The 22,456-nt window shown below is 38.8% G+C and overlaps 3 protein-coding genes across 14 annotated transcripts in view; 1 reads left to right on the top strand and 2 right to left on the bottom strand.

The window, feature by feature from the left end:
• LOC119734853 (voltage-dependent T-type calcium channel subunit alpha-1I-like) overlaps positions 1–10,953 on the top strand; it is a 63,266-nt gene extending 52,313 nt beyond the window's left edge. For 10 of the 12 annotated variants that reach the window (XM_038208450.1, XM_038208444.1, XM_038208442.1 and 7 more), the window contains 6 exons: positions 357–478; positions 725–1,039; positions 3,150–3,182; positions 4,051–4,107; positions 5,587–5,743; positions 6,112–10,953. In XM_038208450.1, the coding sequence (XP_038064378.1) occupies positions 357–478; positions 725–1,039; positions 3,150–3,182; positions 4,051–4,107; positions 5,587–5,743; positions 6,112–7,061 (1,634 nt within the window). In that variant the 3' untranslated portion in view covers positions 7,062–10,953. The remainder of the gene's footprint in view (positions 1–356; positions 479–724; positions 1,040–3,149; positions 3,183–4,050; positions 4,108–5,586; positions 5,744–6,111) is intronic. The other 2 variants (XM_038208447.1, XM_038208449.1) reach the window with 2 other exon arrangements.
• LOC119734855 lies at positions 9,285–12,645 on the bottom strand. Its single transcript, XM_038208452.1, has 3 exons — positions 12,302–12,645; positions 11,750–11,800; positions 9,285–11,547 (listed from the first exon to the last, which is right to left on the bottom strand). Exons 1-3 carry the CDS (start codon positions 12,488–12,490, stop codon positions 11,383–11,385), a joined length of 405 nt encoding a protein of 134 aa, XP_038064380.1. The 5' UTR covers positions 12,491–12,645; the 3' UTR covers positions 9,285–11,382.
• A 1,224-nt stretch (positions 12,646–13,869) lies between these two features.
• LOC119735063 (tripartite motif-containing protein 3-like) lies at positions 13,870–14,880 on the bottom strand. The gene is made up of 2 exons (XM_038208755.1): positions 14,676–14,880; positions 13,870–14,504 (listed from the first exon to the last, which is right to left on the bottom strand). The coding sequence occupies exons 1-2, from the start codon at positions 14,878–14,880 to the stop codon at positions 13,870–13,872; spliced, it is 840 nt and encodes a 279-aa protein (XP_038064683.1).
• Positions 14,881–22,456: the final 7,576 nt, after the last annotated feature.

The following is a 22,456-nucleotide window of genomic DNA, read 5'->3' as shown; positions in this document are numbered from 1 at the left end:
TTTTAATCTCTTAAACCTCAAAGGGAAACCGACTAGGTGCATTAAATTATTATTTTACAAGTTGAACAAAGAAATTGACTGGAGCTGGGTTTGAACCTGCGACCTCCGGATTGCCGTTTTGGTGCTCAACCAACTATGGGCTGGATAGCTCAGTTGGTAGAGCACCTGAATGGCAGTCCAGGGGTGGCAGGTTCCAACCCCCCTCTAGTTCAACTTTTAAAATTAATTTTTAACTTCAATTGGACTGGGGCAGATCATAAAATAGAGCTTGTATGAGCGAGCACTAGTAGAACGAGGAATAAATTCTTGTTTGTACTTTGAACTTTTTCTTGATCCAATCTCTGTTTTTGTGCCAGACTGCACACGAGACAACCCGTGCCAGGGGCTCGGCAGACACGCTTCCTTCAAGAACTTCTTCATTGCTTTCCTGACGCTATTCAGAATAGCCACGGCGGACAACTGGAATGGAATCCTGAAGGTAGTATCAAAGTTTGCTGAAATACTCCAAGAAATATCACGCATTTCCAAAACCTTATTTTTCTCAAGGCCCTTTCGGAATTCTCTTAACCAACTACCTGACCAGTAAAGTGACATTTCCTCATGGCAATCGATCTCTCAAGATTTCTGTAGGCTTCAGAGTTGCCACGCCTGTGCACTTTGGAAGTACAGAGAAAGAATGAAATGACATTATTTTATTAATGTCAACTTTAAAAAAAATTCTCAGGACACTTTGAGGAGTGAGAAGTGCGACAACAACTCGGGCTGCACCTACAACTGCTGCGCCAGCCCCATCCTGGCACCCATCTACTTTGTCTGCTTCGTCCTGATGGCCCAGTTTGTCCTGGTCAACGTGGTGGTGGCCGTCCTGATGAAGCACTTGGAGGAATCTCATAAGATGGAGCAGGACGATGAAGATGACAGGCTGGCTTTGGCGGAGGAGTTTCGCATCGAGGGGGAGCAGGAGGCAGCGAGGCGAGAAGAGGAGGAGCAACAGCAGCAGCAGGAAGTTGCCGAGCGAGCAAATAGCTCCGATGAAAACGTGAGTTGAATATCCCTACCTGTAGAACAGTTTGCTAAATCCATCAATAGGTCTAACAACCTAGGAGAAATAAGGCAAATTAACCCCAACATTTACCATTAGTATCTGTACTACATTGTATTACATATGTAGTATTACATTGTACTACATTGTATTACATTGTATTGTTTCCTGGATGATGCCATAAAACCATACATTGCTTAGGTGGTTTTGGTTGCTACAAGGAGTAACAGACAGGGCGGTTTGGGGCAATAGTGAAACTTGGTTGGGAAAGACTCTACCTACTGGTTTTGCCCATTTAAGACTTCAAAACTTAACCCTATCATTAACTAACACACTAAATCACCATCTCGCACAAAACTGCTTGACAACCATGCACACCATGAAAACCCCCAATTCCTGTCATCTTGTATCGTAAAGTACCCATAAAAACCTTCCCTTCCCCCTCCCCCTCCAAAAAAAAAAAAAATAAGAATAAAACCATGCATGGTGCCAGTGTCAAAAATACAGTAATAAATTATTAGATGTGATTGTCCAAAAAAGTATAAAACCCAGTTTAAAAAAAACACCATTTGTGATGATTTACACTGATAGACAAAACGTAGTGTGACATAAATTGGTCCCACTTATAGTTCTTTTTTTTTTCATAAAGTAGCCCAAGAACGTGATGTTCATCTGGTTTTCATACCCCTCTTGTCATATTTTCTTCCTCATTTCATGATCTTTCACTCCATGTTCACTTCGTGTTCATTTCATTTAAGTTTAGTTGTTTAGTTTTCACTGTATCACATATCCTGTTGCTATTCCTAAATGTACATTAAGACGGCAGTCCAATCCATGCACGTGCTGCAAGACTTTTACTTTTTTGCCTCTCAACTTCTTCACTTTGCCTCATCTTCATTCTTTTCATACCATCCACAGGAAATACAGAAGTGAATAATTGGTTTAGCCATGAGCATCAAATTTGAAGAGTGTAGAATGCAAGCGCAAATTTTAGTTCATTAGTCACTAACTTGCATAATTTATGTGGGTAAGGATGTATATAAACATATAACCATGGTGATAATTTTAACAAACACTTCAGTTGCATTATAGATTTTAGATATCACACTGCGTAAACTAATTTATATTGATTGTATAAATATTAGGCAAATATAAATTTCGTGCAACTTGCAAAACATTTTCCAGCACATTATATGTACAAGTGTGTAAAGACAATTTTATGGCAGTGTTTGAATAAGTGTGTATCATATAATTAACGATTTGCAAGTGTTTACAAAACGTTGCAGAAAGCAAATGAGAATGTGTTTTGAAAAGATACATGCCAAGTTATTGCAAGGTTGGAGAATTTTCTTTATTTTTTTTTTTGGGGGGGGGGGGGGGATTGATGTTATCTTTGTAGACACACATTGATCACAACCTAGATGAAGACAAAGCATAGTCTTGACCCAAGACGTCAGTGATCAATAGTGATTGACGGTGATTGTTGTAGAGCGCCCTCGTTTCTGACAATGTAATTTTCTCTTACTAACGTCTTGGCAATCTCGCAGCAATGGTGTAAATATTATTATCATTGAACAACATGGCGGCTTCACGCAGTCAACAACCCACTTTATAGTCGTGCGGGGGTATCACTGCTTCACGGTGGAATTTTGCACGCGTGGTGCGTACGATGCACGTATTGTTACAGCCATTGCGTGACTTTCCAAAAAAGGCTGCTCGACTGACTATAAACCAGCCTGAAGGATCGTTTTCCGATTGCTAATTGTTACCCTAGGAAAGCCTAGGAAGAAAAAGAAAAAAAGTTAAACTGTGGCTACAGGATTCCCAAGATCCTAGTGAGAGCAGGCGCACTGGTCTAATCATGGCGTTAGACGGCCCACTACTTCCAAATGAACGTGAAACAAATTTACACGAGTGCACGATTCACAATTGATCACTTGCATCTTGGCCCAGGACTAAACAAAGCACAGCTCTTAGAAGGTAGACCCAACGATCCAGCACTGACAGTTGCCTTTTTCATTTCTTGTTTGTTCTCTCTCTATCTTCTCTTTTCTTTTTCTCCATTTTCTTTGCTGTATTTTTGCTGTTTGTTCCGTTGTCGTCATAGGACCCAGAGACACCGCTCACACCACTGCTTAAGGTAGCTATCTTTCCTTTTATGTCACACCGTTACGTCACGTCAACATGTCACTCCTGTTACCTCACTCCGTTTTTAGTCACTAAATTCTTATTTATTTCTGCCAGCAGATTTTCTGCCTTTTTAATTTGTCAAAGTTGTGTGAAGTGTTGGCTTCAGGTTTGTATTTCTCTGTGTAACTTTTACTGTTTACTATTCTGGGGTTGTGAAAACAGGTGCCCATTCAGGATATATTTGAGTAAGATTTTTTTTTGTAACTCCATGAAAATTGAACCCATATACATTTAGATTATCCATATTGTATGTGTTTTCTTAACACCAAGAATGATAAGCCAGCTTGGTATTCCAGCTACGGATGTGCATAGAAAAGATTTCCGAACTTTTCCTCTTTCTGTAGTTAAATAAACACAGTAGATAAATGCATTAAAGTGTCTGGGTGCAGTGGTCACTGGATCTGCATTCTGCATTCATTTCTTTCAATTAAAAAGAAAAATGACATATATACGCCCATAAGTTAGAGCTTTAGAAACAATACTACAAAACACAGCACAGCTGGTAGTATCTGAAATTACTTAGTTGCTTTTCGCTGAATCCTTTGGTTCCTCTTAAACATGAGGGAATCGTTTATCCTGACTTGAAAACCATGCAATTTTGATGTGTACATGGACAGTTGGAATATGAAACTGGCTCAGTACATCAAAGTACTGCCTATCGTCTGATACAGAGTAGTGTAGGGTTTATAAAGTTACAAACACAAGCATTCTTCTCTGCCGCTCGGAGAGATATAGTACAGCCGTGGTTGTTGTGTGTTTGTAACCAATCCCAACTCTTCGTTTGTGTGTTTTTCCCTCGCCACCTCTTCACAAATCAGCCTCTGCAATCCTCAGACATCGTTATAGCGATGCCTCCGTCCCAAGACTCTGTCCGGGTAAATGGATGCGTTCCTTCAGCATTACAGACCTGCATGGCGTTTGATTTTAACCTTCACTTGTTTTGCATCCGCAGCACTGATGGAGTTGACTTGTCCAGCATTTCTTTGAACTTACTATTTTGTTTTAGTTCATAAAATTCCTAACATCATCAGACTGAACAGCTAATTAACCAGTTCGCGCCGGGAATATTTTGACATGACTGGACCCAGGGGCGGAATTATTTTCACGAACCTCAAGGCCAGACCGGTACACCCTGATATTTGCGGCCTTACTCACTGCGAGTGGCTTGCTGACAGATATATCCGGCCACGCTCGTTGCTTGTTTATCCATCAACCGTTCCAAATACCGCAAAACCTTTGCGTGTATACACGTCATCCGACGTTAGCTGGTTAATCAAAAGAAATAATAGAACAAGTTTGTCAGTTTGATTTTCAGTTTTTATCAGAAAGGTTTCAAACATTGGCAGTCTTCAAGTTAAGGTAGCGGCTATTAAAAAAATGAAAAAAGTAGAATTTTTAAGATGGACCCTATTGACGGTTTGTTTCAAGTGAAGAATTTTTAGAAGTAACAATTTCCATAATATTTTGAGTACTAACATTGCATGTATGATAAAATTGAGATATCTTTCAGTATGCATTCGATGAGTAATTTTTTTTCCGTCTGTGAAGCAATATAAAGCTTTATTCTAAAATGCATGGTAGATGTAACTTTGTTTTCAACTTGACCAGAAAAAAATCCCTTTATACAAGTTATATGCTTAAAATCGTAACAATTGCATGACATGTTGGAGACCATACAATAAAGCATGATCTTGCTCTTTTTAATGTTTTGTTAATCTTTTATTTGCTCAATTGTTGAAAAGAAAATTGAATATTAAAATTAAGATTTTCTGGTGTAATCAATGGATCAGTTTAACAAAACTGATTTGTACCACCAGATCAAACTGATATTCTGGATTCCTGTCAAGCAAACCACACAACTAGACTTTGTTTTGGCAACGTTTTCCAGTCTGAACTTAACGAAAATTACAGTTTTGGACCTTTTGAGAAATATTTTGTAGGCTGAAGATCAAGTAGTAAAATTTTAAAGACATTTTCTTGTGTTTTTTTTGTTTTGTTTTTTTCCCCAACTACCTTTCTTTAAATTTACCATTCCAGCACCTAATTATCTCTTAGATTGAATTGGAGTTTTAGTTAGATTTATGAGCATGAACTAACAGATAGAGTTTTTGTTCTTGAGACATTGAAGTTTTTTTCTCTTTTTTGTAGGTTTGCCGTGTAAAACTAACAGTATCGCAAAGTTAAATTTTGGCTGTTGCCAAAAATAAAAGTAGTCAGTAAAAGACACACAAAAAATTCTCCTAGTGCAAATAATTCCATCAAAAGTCAACCGATAAACTTTAAGCAAGTAGCATCTTTCCAGAATTATGGAATTCAGCTTTTCCAATGTTTTTATTTATTATTTTTATGCATAGTTGGAGCGAGAAAACAACCCAGAGGGAGGTAAATCTTTAGCCCCGCCCACCTCTTTGCACCTGTCCCCATATAAGCTGCCAGTAGAGAGAGTGCAGTCAGTTCCCGATAGCTTTCACTTAGAGAGAGACACCGCAGAGGACCAACCAGAAGATGGAGGTAGGGTACTAAGTCATTTCGGTTAGCAGATATGGGCTCATACAGATGTCATGGTCCGGCTAAGCGGAAAGTGTGGCTCGGCCAATTTTTGCGCGAAGCAAAAATCAGCTTTAACTAGTCCTGAGCAATGTTGCAGATCACTTTGGCTGAAATCGCATTCCTATACAAGTTTTAAGTATTTGTTAGGCGTTGTTAGCAACATGTTAAGCATTTTGTGTGCTAAGCAGGTTTCTGTGCTAAAGGGTTCCAGATATAAGGGCCCCTGGGTAAAAGCTGTTTCATTGATTAATTTGTTGATGGAGAGAATACCTGTAGTGTTTTGTGAGAGCAAAGGTTTTCATTTCAATGCTACGCTTTTATTTACATAGGAGATCCACCACAGCGCACACCAAGCATAGAGAAGAAGCAGCAATTACCGTGTCTGGTACCCCATATCCACCTGCCTTCAGACAATGACAGATCGTCATCAACGTCCTCCTCATCACACAATCTTGCCGGCGACATACCTAGACTTTCCTCAATCAGCCAGGACTCCGAGATCGGCAGCAGTCAGCAGAGTCCTGCCTCCAGAGGATCCTTCTCCACAAACTCTCCCAACTCTACTTTGGCCAAGTCAGACAGCGATCCAGACAGGACTGGCCCACGCAGCAAAGACGCTGCTAAGCAGCTTAATACACCGAGTAGCTTGGCTCACTCTGAGCGATACCCAGGCGCAGACCCGGCCTCAAAGACTGGAGAAGCTGAGGCTAATGCGAAACCAGAAGAGGTCCCCTTGCAACAGTGGCCGAGAAAAAGTAGCGAGTCTTCTACGGGGGATACTGCCAAACAACCGTCCAAGTCATCTCTAGATGACGTCGTCAGGCACAAATCCAGGGATTTGGACCCTAGACAGCACCCAAAGGTGCGGAGAGGAGCTCGGCCTACCGGCCCTAACAATCTCAACAGTTTTGCCTCATCTAACAAACCTCATCAAGCCCATCGTAGGGCGTCAAAGAGCAGCGTTGCTAATAGCTCCAGTGATAGCGACAGCAGCTCGCCACCCAACCGTAAGAGGACTCGAAGGAGACAGAGGCACTCCCCGAGTAAAACATTACCCCAGAAGAAAGAAGATGGTTCTTCCTTGACAAGTAGCAGGGAACCGTCAGTGTCTGGCGAAATCCCTGAAGTTCTAGTTGAGCAACCCAAAGGGAACGTACAGGACAGTGACTCAAGAAAAGACGGGACTAGGACCACAGTCAGTCATCCAGGAAAGACGACTGGAGATGAACCAGAACCACCCAAGGATAAAAACATCTACGATCCAGCTGAAAGAGTATGACGATTGGGGTTGCAACCAAGTATTTTTTATACACTAAACTGACGTTGTACTAAATATCAGCCACTTACACTCGGAAAACACTTAAAGACGTTTGTAACGATCAAGTGCAACATGTTGAGTTTTCCGTTTAATAGCTTGGAAATGATGTATGTAAAGTTAAGTGGTCAATAGTTTTTTTCACGAAATGAGAAAACTTGTCAACCAAAGACTGGGGTAACATAAACATTTGTATATGGCACAGTTTATTGGTCCCCCTGAAAAAAAAGTGCATGATATTTGATACGTGGGCCTAATTGTTGTATGCATTTTTCCGTTTTTGGTTTGTATTAAAACAAAGTTCACAAAGTGTTCCTTTCACAACTGAATGTATGCATTCCCAAACGTTTCCTCCACACTGTTTCTAATGAATTTTGTAAATAGGAGGAGAAAGGAATATAGAGTGGTCGCACTGTTATTTCCGTTGCTTGCAAGAAAGTGTCTACAAAATGTATTGCATTAGATTGACAACATCTGTTCCATTTTTACAACCGCTTGGTCCCGTGTGTCGAGTTCCACCCAATCCTCTCCAGTCCCGAATACAAACCTGTACAAAAACTCTTCATTTTTCTTAAAGAAACACTGATGTACTTTATTTTGTAGCAACGAAGCATGATTTTCATTTGTATTTCAACGGATGTGTATATTCACGGCGGTTATTTTATCCAAGTGACCAGGGATCGTTGAGTTCCAGGGGAGTGTGTTTTGTAGTGTCCATATTTTGTATTTGAGAAAAAGTCTGATATTTTGGATACGTATTTATTTTAAAGTTGTAACATAAATATTTGTTTAATTGTTTAAGTTGTCACAGTGGTTCAGGTATTTTTTTTTGTTTTGCTTTTGCCGTTTTGTTTTTGTTTTTATTTTTTGCTGGTTGGTTTGTTTTGGTTTTATTTTTGTAAGTGGAATTTTGTAGTTTGGTGAAGTAACATAAAATTTAAGGCAAAATCTAGTGGATTATTCGGTTAAAAATCAATGCGTTTCAGTTTTTAAAGTTATATCATGGCACAATTTACAAATTTTAAAGATGTAACGTTATCACCCACATGTATTTGTCTTTTTTTCTTTGAACACACGTCAATAATGAAATTGGTAAAACAGTAAATGTTGCACTGCACATCAAATTCAGCCAACTTATGAATCCATACAAATCACCCAAACCAAATTAGACAGCTGCTTGACATAGTCAATTATGGCTCATTGGAAGTACACACCAAGTAGTCATGGTGCAAGACTTATTTGTGTTTCTCTGTGAACCTGATATGTAACATTATATTTTTTTCTGCAGGTGTTTTTTTTTTTTTTGCTGAAATCTGTGGTATACAAAATGACTCCCCATTGTCTGCTACACTAGTTACATGTATGCTTTATGCCATCGCCACTATGTTAAGACTATACTCCGTTGAGGATCACCTTACAATACATCATATACATGTATTCAATTTTAGACAGGAAAAAACTGTAGTTACTACATTAATATGTACTCCTGCGCACTTTTGGTTAAAAAGGTCAAGTTTTCACCCGACAGTGAAAACACACAAAGCAACTCAGTTCTGATACTCACAATTCATGTAGCATGTCCTTGTTACGTAGAAAAATACTGTTACATATAAACGTACCATTTGTCTACTTTTTTGTTTCATTACATTTATTTGGATATTGTTAATTTTAGCACACTTTCACCATAGTAACAGCAACAACCCTCCTTTTGTGCTTCCCTTAATGTCTTTTTGTTGTGTTTTCTTTTTTTATATTTGTAACAGAAAAGTAACTTTATTATGTAAATTTATTATGGAAAAATATGCACATTTGTTTTCCATGTGGTATCTTGTGCTGGCACAACTAGAGTCTACATTGATATTTGTCTTCAGTTGCGCTGAGAAGTTATTTTTCTTTGAAAATAGAGGCAAAATTTTAGGTTTTCTTTGAATTTTTGACTTGCAGAACCTTAATCAGCTTCTGATGTGCATGTGTGTGCGACTCTATACATTTAGCAAAGGTGTATGTATGTATCTGTGTATCTATTCACTACTTGTAGGCAATGTTGGCCATTTTTTGGTCATTATTGTCCGACAGATTTCAGTGGCTGGACCATGGCGAGGAATTATACAAAATCTTTCAGAAAAGCTTGTACTGTAAACCATTTAGTTTGCAAAGCAATATATTTATAAATCACATCAGCAAACATGCACATAATCTTTTTATTTGCTCATATCAGTGAAAAGAATGAAATAATTATAACAATATTATACTTATGCGTGGTAGTAATGAAAGAATGTTGGTAAAAACACACACACAATGAGTTATCTTGTTACAGAAATGAACTTTCACAACACCCACTTTAAATGACAAAACAACATCTGCACAGAAACTATAACAGGCAAATCCTTTTAAAAAAATTAGTTGGAATTATATTACCAAAATAATGACCAAGAAATATTTAATATTAACCTGCACCTTGGATTTTTTTTTTTGAAGAATTATATTTTTTTTTATCGCACACTTGAGAATTCTTACCACCCCCTTCCAAAATTTAAAATTGAATATCTTCTTTATTGCAAAATATCTCTTTTGGAACACAAAATTATAAATATACACTTCCTTTGACACCGAACTGTGAATTACCTGAGCCCTAGTTCCATTTGTTCTTATAATCAAATTTGAGTATATTTCAAGTCATTGTCATCATTTTCACAGAAAATGGTCCCGCTCTGTACAAACTACTACCCTTATGTCTGATATTTTTACGTAACCTTATAAATGCATCATGTAAAACCTGTGTTATTGCCAAACAAGTGAAAAGCTAAATTAATGTATCAGCGTAAGCCACTTCAACTTTATAACTTACTTTGTAAAACGCATAACTTTACAACAACTTGTTATCCCAATTTTAGTTACAAATTTGTTTAGAAACAAAATAATTCCACCACCTTGCTAATTGTTCTTGAAAATCACACACGTAGTCTTAAGGCATATGGTGTTAAAAATATGTTTGCTGACCGCATTGTCCGTGGGTATGATCTTGATGATTTTGTGCTGTACAACACCGATGGTGGGAGTTACAAAAGTGGTATAAAAATTAAGTGTATCAATGCAATTAAGTGGTGATTATAATGTGCTTGGTGACCCCAGGTCAAAGGTTATCCCTAGGATTAGACTTGACTCCAGTTGTTTCTTGTGCTTTTTTCAACTTGTCAGTATCAGTAATGCATTTTACATCAATGATCAGTTGGAATGCGAGTCTTGTTGATAAGACGCGACTGGTTTTTTTTTCTTCAAATCATATTTACTAAAATTGTTTTGCAATAACGTGTCCCGCTTCTACTCTGAAAATCGCTTCACACTTGAAAACAAGGTGTCAGACTCATTTGAATTTAAGTTTAAAATTGGATTGTCACTGTCAATGCCAGTTTCGTAGAACACGTTGCAATTTGCCGAATATATTTCCCTCAAAAATTCTTTTTTTTTCATTTTCAGCAAGAATCGCAAAGGCCATAAATAACGCAATCTTACTAAACGCATCTACAGAAAAAATATTTCGGCTGATAGGCTCTGAAGTAAGATTTGTCTTTCCAAAACAAATCTGCGTTAAAAATGAAACTCATTTTAATTCCTTCCATAGCCACGAAAAGGAGCGAGTTGTTTTGAAGTAAACAGAGGGGCAATTTGACGCAAGTGTTAAGCAGAATAAAAATGTTGCTTAGCAGAAAATATACCCCGGTCGTTCAAAGCACAAGAAACAACTTAACAGTGTTTGTAGAAATTTATACTTCATAAAATCAAAATGACCTTCCCTTTCCCTTTCACCCTGTTTAAAATAAATTTGTAATAAAAAGCAACTTTAATAAGAAAAATGGGTACATGTGACGAATGAGTTAATGTCTGCAACTGCCTTTTGTGACAACAAATAAAAACAATAGCTTTTGTACAAAAAAAAGTTGAATGTTTCAGCTGCTTAGTTTCTTAAAAATTGAAACAAGCAAATCTGTGTTTCCAACAGAGGCTTGTATATAGTGCTGTGATTAAAGAAATAATTTCCAGATTTGCAAACTTTTGTGCATCCCCAATGTAAAATTGTTTACATAAGTAGAAATCACTTCATCGCCGACAAATTTAGTAATAGTATGGTAGTCATGTTTTACTATGGCAACCTCTCATGCAAATTTGTGACAATAAGCACAACCGTGAAATGAATGCATCGGTGGAGACACTTCAACCTTACACAGCACACGCAACAGCGCCCCACTTGTTCAAACTTGCGCTTTTTTTTCTGCATCAAAAGCGTTCACTTTCTTCCCAAGCCATACGCCAGTGAGTTGGTTATCATTCTTGTCTGCTGTTTCAACTGTTCTGCTTTCCGCCGGTCAAAGTCTGGTTCCAGCTCAGGCGAGGTCAGGTTGGCCTTGAGATATCTGGTGGATGGGTCTGGGTGCTGCTCCAAGGAATCTTGCTGCATGCAAAGGAAAAACAGGTGAAACATCCACTTAAAATAGCCTTGGTTTTCTAAAAGTGTCGGTGCATAAGCAACTTTCTGTTTATTGAGGTACATCAATACAATTTCTGTTGTTAGTTATGTGTACCGTTTTACTTACAGGATCTGCATGACAAATGAACAATAATCCCCTGCCATGTGTGCATACATTCTAACTTACCAGTTTATCGTTCATGTTGGCAATTTGGCTCCGAACATCGTACTTCCAGCACTGTGTGAATTAATGAGAAGTCAAGTGGTTAAAATTTCAGATCAACTGGTAGGATGTCGGACAGCTCGACCGTTTGCCAACTCGACACGGGACAACTCAACAGACAAATCGACCGATGGGACAATTGTACTGTTTTCCAAGCTTAATACAACTTTGACCAAGCCCCATCAACCCATCACGGCCACAGAATGTACCAGTTCCAAATCATGTCTTTCCATTAGACGCAAACGGTCGAGATTTCCGATCGACTTGTTGAGATGTCTCAACGGTCGAGTTGTCCCGAGTCAAATTGGCAAACAGTTGAGTTTTCCGCGCCCCAATTGGTACACGTACAACTTTTGAAGGAATCCTGTCCAACAGAATCGTTACAAATATCAAATAGTGTTGCGATAACTTGATTTAAATTTGCCTCTATTAAGTATCATTCTTAATCTAAGTACTGTCAATGTGTCATTCGTTTTCTCTTGATAAATAAGGTTATAGCTTTTCAAAGCGATTTACCTCAAAGGGATCTGCTACTCGTTGTTGTCTGAGTGCCATGTTGTATTCAGGCACGACCGTCCAAGACTGAGAATGAGGCAGGTTGCCTCTCAAACTAATGGGCGTCAGACCCACGGAACTTGACGAACACGACGCCGGCAAATCATACTCAACATGCCGCTGCTGACCACCGCCCGGTAGCCGAGACATCTTCAAGATTAACGGGAGGTTACCCTGACGTTAAAAACACGCTATTTTCTTTGATGAAATGCAATGATTTGTGGAGGAAAATGCATGGAAATGTTTTAGGAATGGTCCAGAGATCATCAATTAATTACAGCGCACCATGGTTTCTGTAAACAAAGTCAATAGAGGGCGCTATTCATAGCGTCGATGCTGCTTCTTTGGTCAATGGAGGGCGCTATTCGTCTCAAAACAAAAATATTGCGCGAAGGCAACAATTTTTTGGATTTGGATGTGGACGTCGAAGTTGCTAAATAGTAATAGTATGGAGCATTATTAAAGAAATGTCAATGAATCCCATACAAACATGAGGACTGTAGGTAAGTTTGGACAATAATTAATAGACAAAGAATGCAAAAAGACCTTATGTTATTGAAATTGAGCGAGGGAACGGGAGAAGACGATCGAGGGCATGGAGCCCGAGCCATGCGAGCTGAGGGGCAGTTTGTGAAACTGTTCAAGTTCAACAAACAATCTTTTTTGGGGGGGGGGATGATCATGATTTATGATAAATGAAATTGCTATCGTTAGTCTGTGTCATGTTGTCAGGTCTGTTTTTTTCCCCCTACTCATTAAGCCCAACCTCCCCAACTCTGGTAATCCTTATCTTTATAGACACCTTTAAGTAATTTTTACGAGTTCTGTTCAATACTGACTTTTGCAGATGACTGTCCAGTACCAAAGTGACTTGTGCACTTCAGATAAACTCATGTTAGTTGTAATTTTGAAAGCACTTTCAAAGAAAATGTGACTTTCCTACAATTTTTTTGCAGTTTGCCATCTTGCTTTTTAGTCCGTTTTCTGTTTGTCATGGTCATCTTTTAGTAATTTACCCCTCATAAATCAAAGTCCTGCCCACTTTCCACAAAATTAAACCTGCTGATATTCAAGAAGGTGTCATTGCCAACTGTTCAAATGTGTCAAGAAACTTCAGAATGTCACTTTTGAGTGTCATTTAGTCAGCTCTGTTTTTGTGAGTCTTAACCTTATAGGAATTGGGTCCTAAAGGTACATCTAAGGATTACCCCAACGCCATCAAAGTTCCTTGCTCTCACATGTTAAGAGACAGTAGGGAAAATATCAATACATTTGAGACCGTTAATATTAAAGTTATGTTATGACTGATATCACACAGAGTTCAGACACTGACAGTATTTTGATCCACAAACAAGTATTTAATTACAAATCCATTCACATGTCCAGCCGGCCAAAAGTAACAGGGGATGCTTTAGACACAGTTCATTAAAATAGACTTGTGATTTGACTTGATACTTGACACGCTTCATAACATGTGATTGACTTGTGATTGACTTGTGATTGACTTGTAGGATTTGTGCTGGACTCAACTACAGAGCTGCCTTGTGATACATCTTGATTGCGTTCCATTCAGCCACTGCCAGCTGTCCATTCGATGTGAATGTGATTCCACGTGGATCAAACAGACCCTGAACTAGGCAATCAAGAAAAATACCATCGACATCATAGTGGTGGATATGACCAGTGCGATGCTCATTACGAACTGCAATGTAGATGCCTGAGGTGTCACAGAATACACCGGTGCAGTGCTGCACTGGCTTACCATTGATGGTTGGTTTGATGGTAAAGAGCGGAGTACCTTTGCGCTTACAAACATATACTTCCTGAATGTCAAGCCCATGGTCGCAGGCCACAACTCTATCAGTGGCATCATCAACAGTCAGGTAGTGAGGGGCAGTATGAAGTGGTCTGGTGCGTAGGATCTCACCATTAGTAGGATTGTGCTCAGTCCACACCAATCTCTCCACATCACCCACTAAGATGGCGCCATTCTTTCTGACTGCCACACTGCAGAGGCCCACTTGTGTGTCGTCCACCTCACTCTGTGGCACCGTGGGAAACTGGAAGAGAAGCTTGTTATCCTTGAACATCTTCACATACTGGGTGGAATCCACAACCACTAGCCTGTTGTCATGATTGTGGAAAGTTGCAACATCCCATGGACCTGCATGGGGGTCAAGGAAAACTTAAACATAAAATTTTCATCAGTAAGTTAATTATATTTATCTAGTGAAGTTGTGCACATGTGCCCTTCATAAAATCAATGATTTCATTTGCATTATACATCATTTGCTTTGACATGTTTTGTGCTGTGAGGTACATGAAAGAAACTTACGTGATTGAAGGAGAATGTCTTCCTTATATTGTCCCTCATTGCTGTATATCATCACTTTAAAGTTAGAGCTGTCTGCCACTGCAATCTGACCTGACTGAGTAGCAGCGATACCGTGAGCATTACCAAACTCTCCTGGACCACGCCCCTCTTTGCCAAACACACAACACATCTCCCACTTGCTGGTATTCTTTGGAGCTGTAGCCATATTTATCTGTGCACAAATGATATTGCATCCAGATTGGCTATTCACTGAATGTCTTTTCAAATATGCATCCGACTGTGAAATCTGCAGCACCTCGCCTCCTTCATGAAAAGAACACCAACAGTTATAGGCTTATGAGGGGCAGATCTTGCAAGTATGGTGCTGAACAAAGACCGAAACATCATCCAGTCAGATGGTCAGACAGATATTGGATTTAGTTTGTGGTGTGTGTGTTTCATACATGTACAGTCTGTTAGCCAGGTTTGTTTGCTAATATGTTTACTCTGCACTCCAGTTTGCATTTTGGACCCACGATAAGCTCATACGTTCTAAATACTTATTCATTTCAGTTACGTACAATTGATGCTATTTGTCAGATGATCAAAACTGTTCGTATGAGTCGTTGCTCTCTTTCTATGCACGCCAAAAAAAACAGTGTGACATATGACAACATCCTCCATTGCCATGGAGACAGCTGCCATATTTCAAGCAAGTTTTAAGTCCTAACAATAAACACAATGAAACAGTTTATTTTTTTAGAAGTCTGTTAAAATACATGTGTCCCAGATCATCAACAGAAGTTTACCTCAAATCAAAATTGTATGTGCAAGTTTTTTTTAAATTTTAAAAATTTGTAATTTTTAAAAAGTCACGAATGATCATGATTTTTGTGTATACCCTGGGAACATCTTTTCAATTTTCCCCTTCCAAATTTTAGGAGAGGGAGTTTCTTTTGCTTGTACTTTCAAACATAAAAAAGACCATTTCCTCCAAACACTGTAAAACACCAAGGCTTGTGTAATCAGAAGATTTGATCAAGTGTTTTTTAAAGGTCCTATTGTGACAATTAAGAAAATGGAAGATTAAAAGAGCCAGATTTAAATTCTAGTGATGGAGAGAGAACACTGGATACGAAAGGGAGTTTGAAAAATTGATTTATAATATCAGTTTATACTTTAGATCATTTTTGAAGGGCAAGTTTTACCATAAGTTTGGTCACCAAGCAAGCCTATCAGTCCAAGTCATTGTTGGTATACCAGTCAGTATCTTGCAAAGTGTATTTCTAAAGTGAAAATGTAGTTCCATTTTTGAAATGCTGCAGATTTCTCAATGTAACCATTTTTAAAATCATAGTTCACTAAAAAATACGTCCATGTTTCTGTGATCGGTTTGTCAGTTGTATCTTTATTACAGCATAATGTTAACCACTGTTTAATAATTATGATGTACATTTAATTCATTTTTGTAGAATATGTTGAAAAAGGAAGTATTTAACTTCCAAGATTAATTGTGAGAGAAGCTAAAAATAAAATTGAGAACAATGCACTGAAATCATTTTTTAATGCAATAATCTTGAATTTGATAATGACATGTTCTTGGAAAGAATCCTGATGTGAACTTGGTGGCTATGTCCAATTCTAGGGGTGTTTTAAAACGTTCTGAAGTATATTCTAGCTACATTGAAAATGTTGCCAGTCCAATTTATGTTTTGTCAACATATAGGGAGTAAATGAGCATAATTGTGGATATCTAAAGTGAAAAAGTAGCATCAGGATACTGCCCTCAACCATTTTGGTTGTTATGAACATTATAATAATTAGCTAAATTTAAACTTACTTTGTTACTTTGTTTGAAAAAGAAAATGTTATAATTCCTTATTTGTTTGTCAAAGACATTAAACCTTTCAAACAAATTTTGTCACCGAGTGATGATATTTTAGAAATAAAACAGAGAAAGTTGATTTAGTTGATTTCCAATGTTTCTTCACTTAATTGTCTGATATTTAGGTGGTCTTTTTTTTGGGGGGGGGGGGGGTCTGGTGCTAGAGAAGGGGGGGGACTTAATAAAAGTAATTGGAAAGTGGAATAAAATATTTGAATATAATAAAATTAATGGAAAATAAATATACTGATGTATGTGCTCCATTTTCAGAGATAAAAGGAATTTATTTCAAAAACATAAAACGTAAACCTCCAAAACCAAAGGATTCGAACCTTGGTCGCCGGATCGGGAGTCCTACGCATATGCACATAGCTGGCCAATTTACACGATCAAAAGCAGCTTTGTTAGGCTTTGACAAAAAGCAAGGATTTGTGTTGGCTTTATATGAACAAGCCCATGCACGCGTAGACGCAACACAGTCGTATGATGTAATTAGGCGTTTAATTATGAGATTGTGGGACATAAAACTGTCGATTTAGGAGATCAGAATTTCATCAGAGAAGGGGACATGGTTTTACACTTGAAAAAAGGGGAGACATTTGGCCGCTATACAAGATAATCCTCAGTTTCAACATTTGGCGCACGTGTTCAACGGATGCAAGGAAGGCCATTTCTTTTGTTAATTTCCTTTGTTGAATCTGGCGTTAACAATAAAATGTTTCCATTGAGGCGAAAGGATTAAACGCCGCTATCTTTTTCCACGCTTGAGTACATCTGAATGGGTGTTTTTCAAGCGGAAAATCACGAAATACAGCGCTTATACAGGATTTTAACCCACAGAACGATACTTTTTGCAGAGGAAATTGCATACTGAATAAAACTGTAGTTTCAAAATGCAAAAATTCGCCGTATTAAGGAAATCGATGCCGAATTTTTTGGTAGCGCCAAGCAAAAACTTTCCGATTTCCAACGTAGGTGGCGCTATATATATTTCGTTAACAGTACAGGTGTTCAGAGTGCCTCAAGCCGGGAATTGGGCCCGGGCCGCGGAAATAATTAGAAATAATATTTTTTTCCCTCTACAAATCAATGATTTCGGCCCAAATCTTTAAATACTGGGTGTTTGAATGTCGATAGATGCTCCTCTTGCCTTTAAAAGAATTTCTGCATAGTTTGGAGAAAAATCTTTTTTGGGGGCCAAATTTTATCAAAAATGAAAGGCTTTACCCCCTTGTGTTTTTTTTTTCTTTTTAAATTTTGGCAAAAAAAACTCGCTTCAAACTTGCTTGAAAGATGCATAAAAAGACCATAGAACACATTCCAATTCAATTTAAAAACAGATGTGCTTTTCAAAATGCAATATCGACAAAAATTTGGGTTGAAATTAGTCAAAAATAATGATAAATTGTAAAAAATAAATTGTAAATTCTCTGTATTTTTTAATGTGTGATTCTTTTTATCTTGTTATATTTTCTTCTTTTTTGGGGTCAATTTTGGACATTGAAATATACATGGGCTACATTGTCAGAGATAAAAGGAAATATATTTTAAAAATATAAATCCTTCCAAACCATAGGATTCGAACCTTGGTCACCGGATTGGGAGTCCTTCGCATTACCCCAAAGCTGAACACCTCATGCGTTTTGAAACTGTTTTTGTTAGGCTTTGACAAAAAGCAAGGATTTGTGTTGGCTTTATATAAACACGCCCACGCACGCGTAGACGCAACACAGTCTTATGATGATTTAGACGTATAATTATGAGATTGTGGGACATAAAGCTGTCGATTTAGGAGATCAGAATTTCATCCGAGAAGGGGACATGGTTTCACACTGCGGCCCCTAGAGGTATTCGTACCGCTGGAGGCGCTCAACAATAGTCGCCCGTAGCGGTACGTACCGCTGGGGGCGCTCAACAATAGTCGCCCGTAGCGGTACGTACCGCTGGAGGCGACCAACAGTCGCCCCTAGAGGTATATACCGCTGGAGGCGACCAACAAAAGTCGCCTGTAGCGGTACGTACCGCTGGAGGCGACCAACAGTCGCCCCTAGAGGTATATACCGCTGGGGGCGACCAACACAGTCGCCCCTAGAGGTATTCGTACCGCTGGAGGCGACCAACAGTCGCCCCTAGAGGTACGTACCGCTGGGGGCGCTCAACAATAGTCGCCCGTAGTGGTATACCGCTGGAGGCGACCAACAATAGTCGCCCGTAGCGGTACGTACCGCTGGAGGCGACCAACACAGTCGCCCCTAGAGGTACGTACCGCTGGGGTCGACTCGCCCGTAGCGGTATACCCTAGCGTTATACCGCTGGGGGCGACCAACAATAGTCGCCTGTAGCGGTATACCGGTGGGGGCGACCAACACAGTCGCCCCTAGGTATTCGTACCTTGTGTTGGCTTTATATGAACAAGCCCACGCACGCGTAGACGCAACACAGTCTTATAATTTAATTAGGCGTTTAATTATGAGATTGTGGGACATAAAACTGTCGATTTTAGGAGATCAGAATTTCATCAGAGAAGGGGACATGGTTTTACACTTGAAAAAAGAGGAGATGTTTGGCCGCTATACAAGATAATCCTCAGTTTCAACATTTGGCGCACGTGTTCAACGGATGCAAGGAAGGCCATTTCTTTTGTTAATTTCCTTTGTTGAATCTGGCGTTAACAATAAAATGTTTCCATTGAGGCGAAAGGATTAAACGCCGCTATCTTTTTCCACGCTTGAGTGCATCTGAATGGGTGTTTTTCAAGCGGAAAATCACGAAATACAGCCCTTATACAGCATTTTAACCCACAAAATGATACTTTTTGCAGAGGAAATTGAATACTGAACAAAACTGTAGTTTCAAAATGCAAAAATTCGCCCTATTAAGAGAATCGATGTCGAATTTTTTGGTTGTGCCAAGCAAAAACTTCCCACTTTCCAACGTAGGTGGCGCTATATGTATTTCGTTCACAGTACAGCATGTACAGTGTGCCTCTAGCCGGGAATTCGGCCCGCTCCAGCCATCGAGGCGAGGACACTGAAGTAATTTGGGGGGGGGGGGGGGGGGTGGCGAGGGGGTTTATTTTTTATTGTATTTTATTTTATTACACTTCTCCACTTGCTGACCAAATAAACAAAACCTAAGAAAATATTTCAAGATATACAGAATCATAGATTAAAATTTTTTACAATTTAATGTCCACTAAGGGAAGGCGGGACACTGTGTATTTATTTAATTTTTTTTTGGGGGGGGGTGTGGGTGGGCGAAGGAGTCTAACAGTAACACCAGACAAAGATTCAGTAATAAAATTAATAAATTATTGATTCTAAAGCTGAACATGGTCCCATATATTGAGCCTGTTGTCTGCTATTTCAAGATCTAAAATGAGGCCAAGTTTTGAAAAACGCGTCTGCAATGAATTTTGGACTGTCATATGCCAACACGTGTTATCTGTTGCACTTTGAAACGAAATATATATAGCGCCACCTACGTTGGAAAGTGGAAAGGTTTTGCTTGGCACAACCAAAAAATTCGACATCGATTCTCTTAATAGGGCGAATTTTTGCATTCTGAAACTACAGTTTTGTTCAGTATTCAATTTCCTCTGCAAAAAGTATCATTTTGTGGGTTAAAATGCCGTATAAGAGCTGAATTTCGTGATTTTCCGCTTGAAAAACACCCATTCAGATGCACTCAAGCGTGGAAAAAGATAGCGGCGTTTAATCCTTTCGCCTCAATGGAAACATTTTATTGTTAACGCCAGATTCAACAAAGGAAATTAACAAAACAAATGGCCTTCCTTGCATCCGTTGAACACGTTCACCTTTTTGCGTAAATCAAGAATTGTACCAGTTTCAGTTCATCAATTCCCGCGGTATGGTTTCCGTTTGAACCCTCTCCAATTCCCAATCCAATATCAATCCCTAAATTGGCTTTATTTTCTTCAATTTAAGATTAAAATTAATAATAACTACATTATAAGACTGCGGTTCGCGTCTAACCGAACACGTGTTTGTGCGCGTGTAAAACTAACACAAATCCTAATTGATAAAGCTTAAGAAAACCCCTCACTGAACTGTGTACAGCGGGTAGTTTTGCGGAATGGCGTGGGACTTACGATCTGGTGACCCGGGTTCGAATCCCAGGGGGTTGTTTTTTTCTTGTTATATTATTTATTGATTTTTTTTGTTATTAGATGGTGATGATGATGATGGTGTATTTTAAAAAGCAGCCGGTCCAAGGCACTCAGCTTTTCGAGAGAACTTAAATATTATTAAGATTTTATCACAGCCATAATAAGTTTGTGCCTTATATTCATCCACTCTCTTCCTATGACTCAACCTGTAATTTCCCAAATTTCAAGATATTTAAAAGAAAAGAGACACCAAACAAAGGAACAATAACACAATGCACACATCCAAACATTGTTTTTCACATTTATTAACAGTTTACTTTGTAATTATCAAGCAAAAAGGATCATCAAGTCTATTTTCAGGACGTCTTCCTTGGCTTTTCAAACACAGAATTCCAGTATTGACTCTTGTATAAACTACAAAAATTAATTAAATGTGATTGATCACGATTGATTGTAAAATTTTAGTCCCCTGAACCAACTCATGCCAAGTCTTTCTATTTAATCATTTTCTTTTCAAATGTCTGTATTTTTAAATTTTGGCACATCACAATAATTGTTACAGTAGTCATAAATTCCAAATAATAAAGCGGACATCTACATGTACATTAAAATTGTACAATTTCCAAGTTTTCAACAAGGGGGAGGGGGGTGCCCAAAATTTCTTTGGAAGAAGACCGTTCTCAATTGACGTCACCTTCTCACATTCGCTACTACTATTTCATTTTTTTTGGGGGGGGGGCAACAAAAGTTTTTTGGGAGGCTAAAGCCCCTCTAGCCCCCCCCCCCCCTCCCCCCCTCCCCCCCCCCCCCTCCCCCCCCCCCCCCCCCCCGAACCGCCTGACGAACAGTACGTCTTTAAACACCTTTGGTTAAAGGTCCCCCAAAGACCAGCCAGCTGGGCTAGTCTTTGTATTATCCACTCACTCGGTGGGGGTATCATCAGGAACCACCTGACTCATTGTCGCCTTCTTTCAGGTGTTGCAAAAGAAAACAATCTAACAAATTCATATACAATAGTTTTTAAAGAAAATGTTTTGCTTGCTGAAGACAATGGAAAGATTCCATGTCAATGAAGGACAAGTGCCGATGAAACAAAGCCAGGCATTAGTGCAGAGAAGGAATGGGTCCACCTGGAGCAGACGAAATGCACATTTCATGAGAACTGAACCGAAGAAACTTGGTTCTTGGGGAGGTTGAAGAAGAAACCTGGCTTTGGTAGCAGTCAACTTGAAAGATTCTGAAGATTGTTTTGGTCTTCATACGTGGAAATTAAATGGCTGTAAAAAAGAAAAGTTGGCAAAAACATGTAAATGATGTCAACTGAAGAAACAAAACACACAACTCAGCTTTAATACATGTATTTGATGAAATCGAAGAAAAAAAGTGTGCACAGTACCCGATAAAATGAAAAATGCAGTGGTCAGTTTGCATAAGTAGTCACATTACTGTGAAAAAAATTCCCAATCATGAAAGACTGAAGACATGATCATGGATCTAATACAAAGATAAGGTTTACAAAATTCCAGATGGCAGAGTACAAGAAAAAAATCGAAGATTCAATTGGGGGCATTCAGAGGTTTTTAAGAAGTGTTTCGTGGGACATTTTTGTCACTTGAATGTCAAAAATGACTCAAGGAAAAAAGGGTTCACTAGAAATGTCCAATTAGACGGTATAAACACAGACTAAAAATATGCCTTGGGGGGGGGGGAACAGTGTTCAATTAATTTTTACACATTTAATGCAACTTTGCTTAGAATTTGACGATGGTGAATTATTTGACATCAATG

The sequence above is a fragment of the Patiria miniata genome, unplaced genomic scaffold (genome assembly GCF_015706575.1).
Source record: "Patiria miniata isolate m_02_andy unplaced genomic scaffold, ASM1570657v1 HiC_scaffold_28, whole genome shotgun sequence".
Taxonomy (NCBI): Eukaryota; Metazoa; Echinodermata; class Asteroidea; order Valvatida; family Asterinidae; genus Patiria; species Patiria miniata.
Note: the sequence above shows the minus strand (reverse complement) of the source record. Positions and strands in the feature narration are given on the sequence as shown.

What these genes read in the sequence shown, in the direction of transcription:
- LOC119734855 (XM_038208452.1), bottom strand. Translation starts at nt 12,490, where the DNA reads ATGTCTCGGCTACCGGGCGGTGGTCAGCAGCGGCATGTTGAGTATGAT. An exon ending in GAGTAGCAGATCCCTTTGAG is followed by an intron (nt 11,801 to 12,301) that starts GTAAATCGCTTT and finishes TAATTCACACAG; the next exon opens with TGCTGGAAGTACGATGTTCG. An exon ending in CCAACATGAACGATAAACTG is followed by an intron (nt 11,548 to 11,749) that starts GTAAGTTAGAAT and finishes CTTTGCATGCAG; the next exon opens with CAAGATTCCTTGGAGCAGCA.
- LOC119735063 (XM_038208755.1), bottom strand. Translation starts at nt 14,880, where the DNA reads ATGGCTACAGCTCCAAAGAATACCAGCAAGTGGGAGATGTGTTGTGTG. An exon ending in AGACATTCTCCTTCAATCAC is followed by an intron (nt 14,505 to 14,675) that starts GTAAGTTTCTTT and finishes ACCCCCATGCAG; the next exon opens with GTCCATGGGATGTTGCAACT.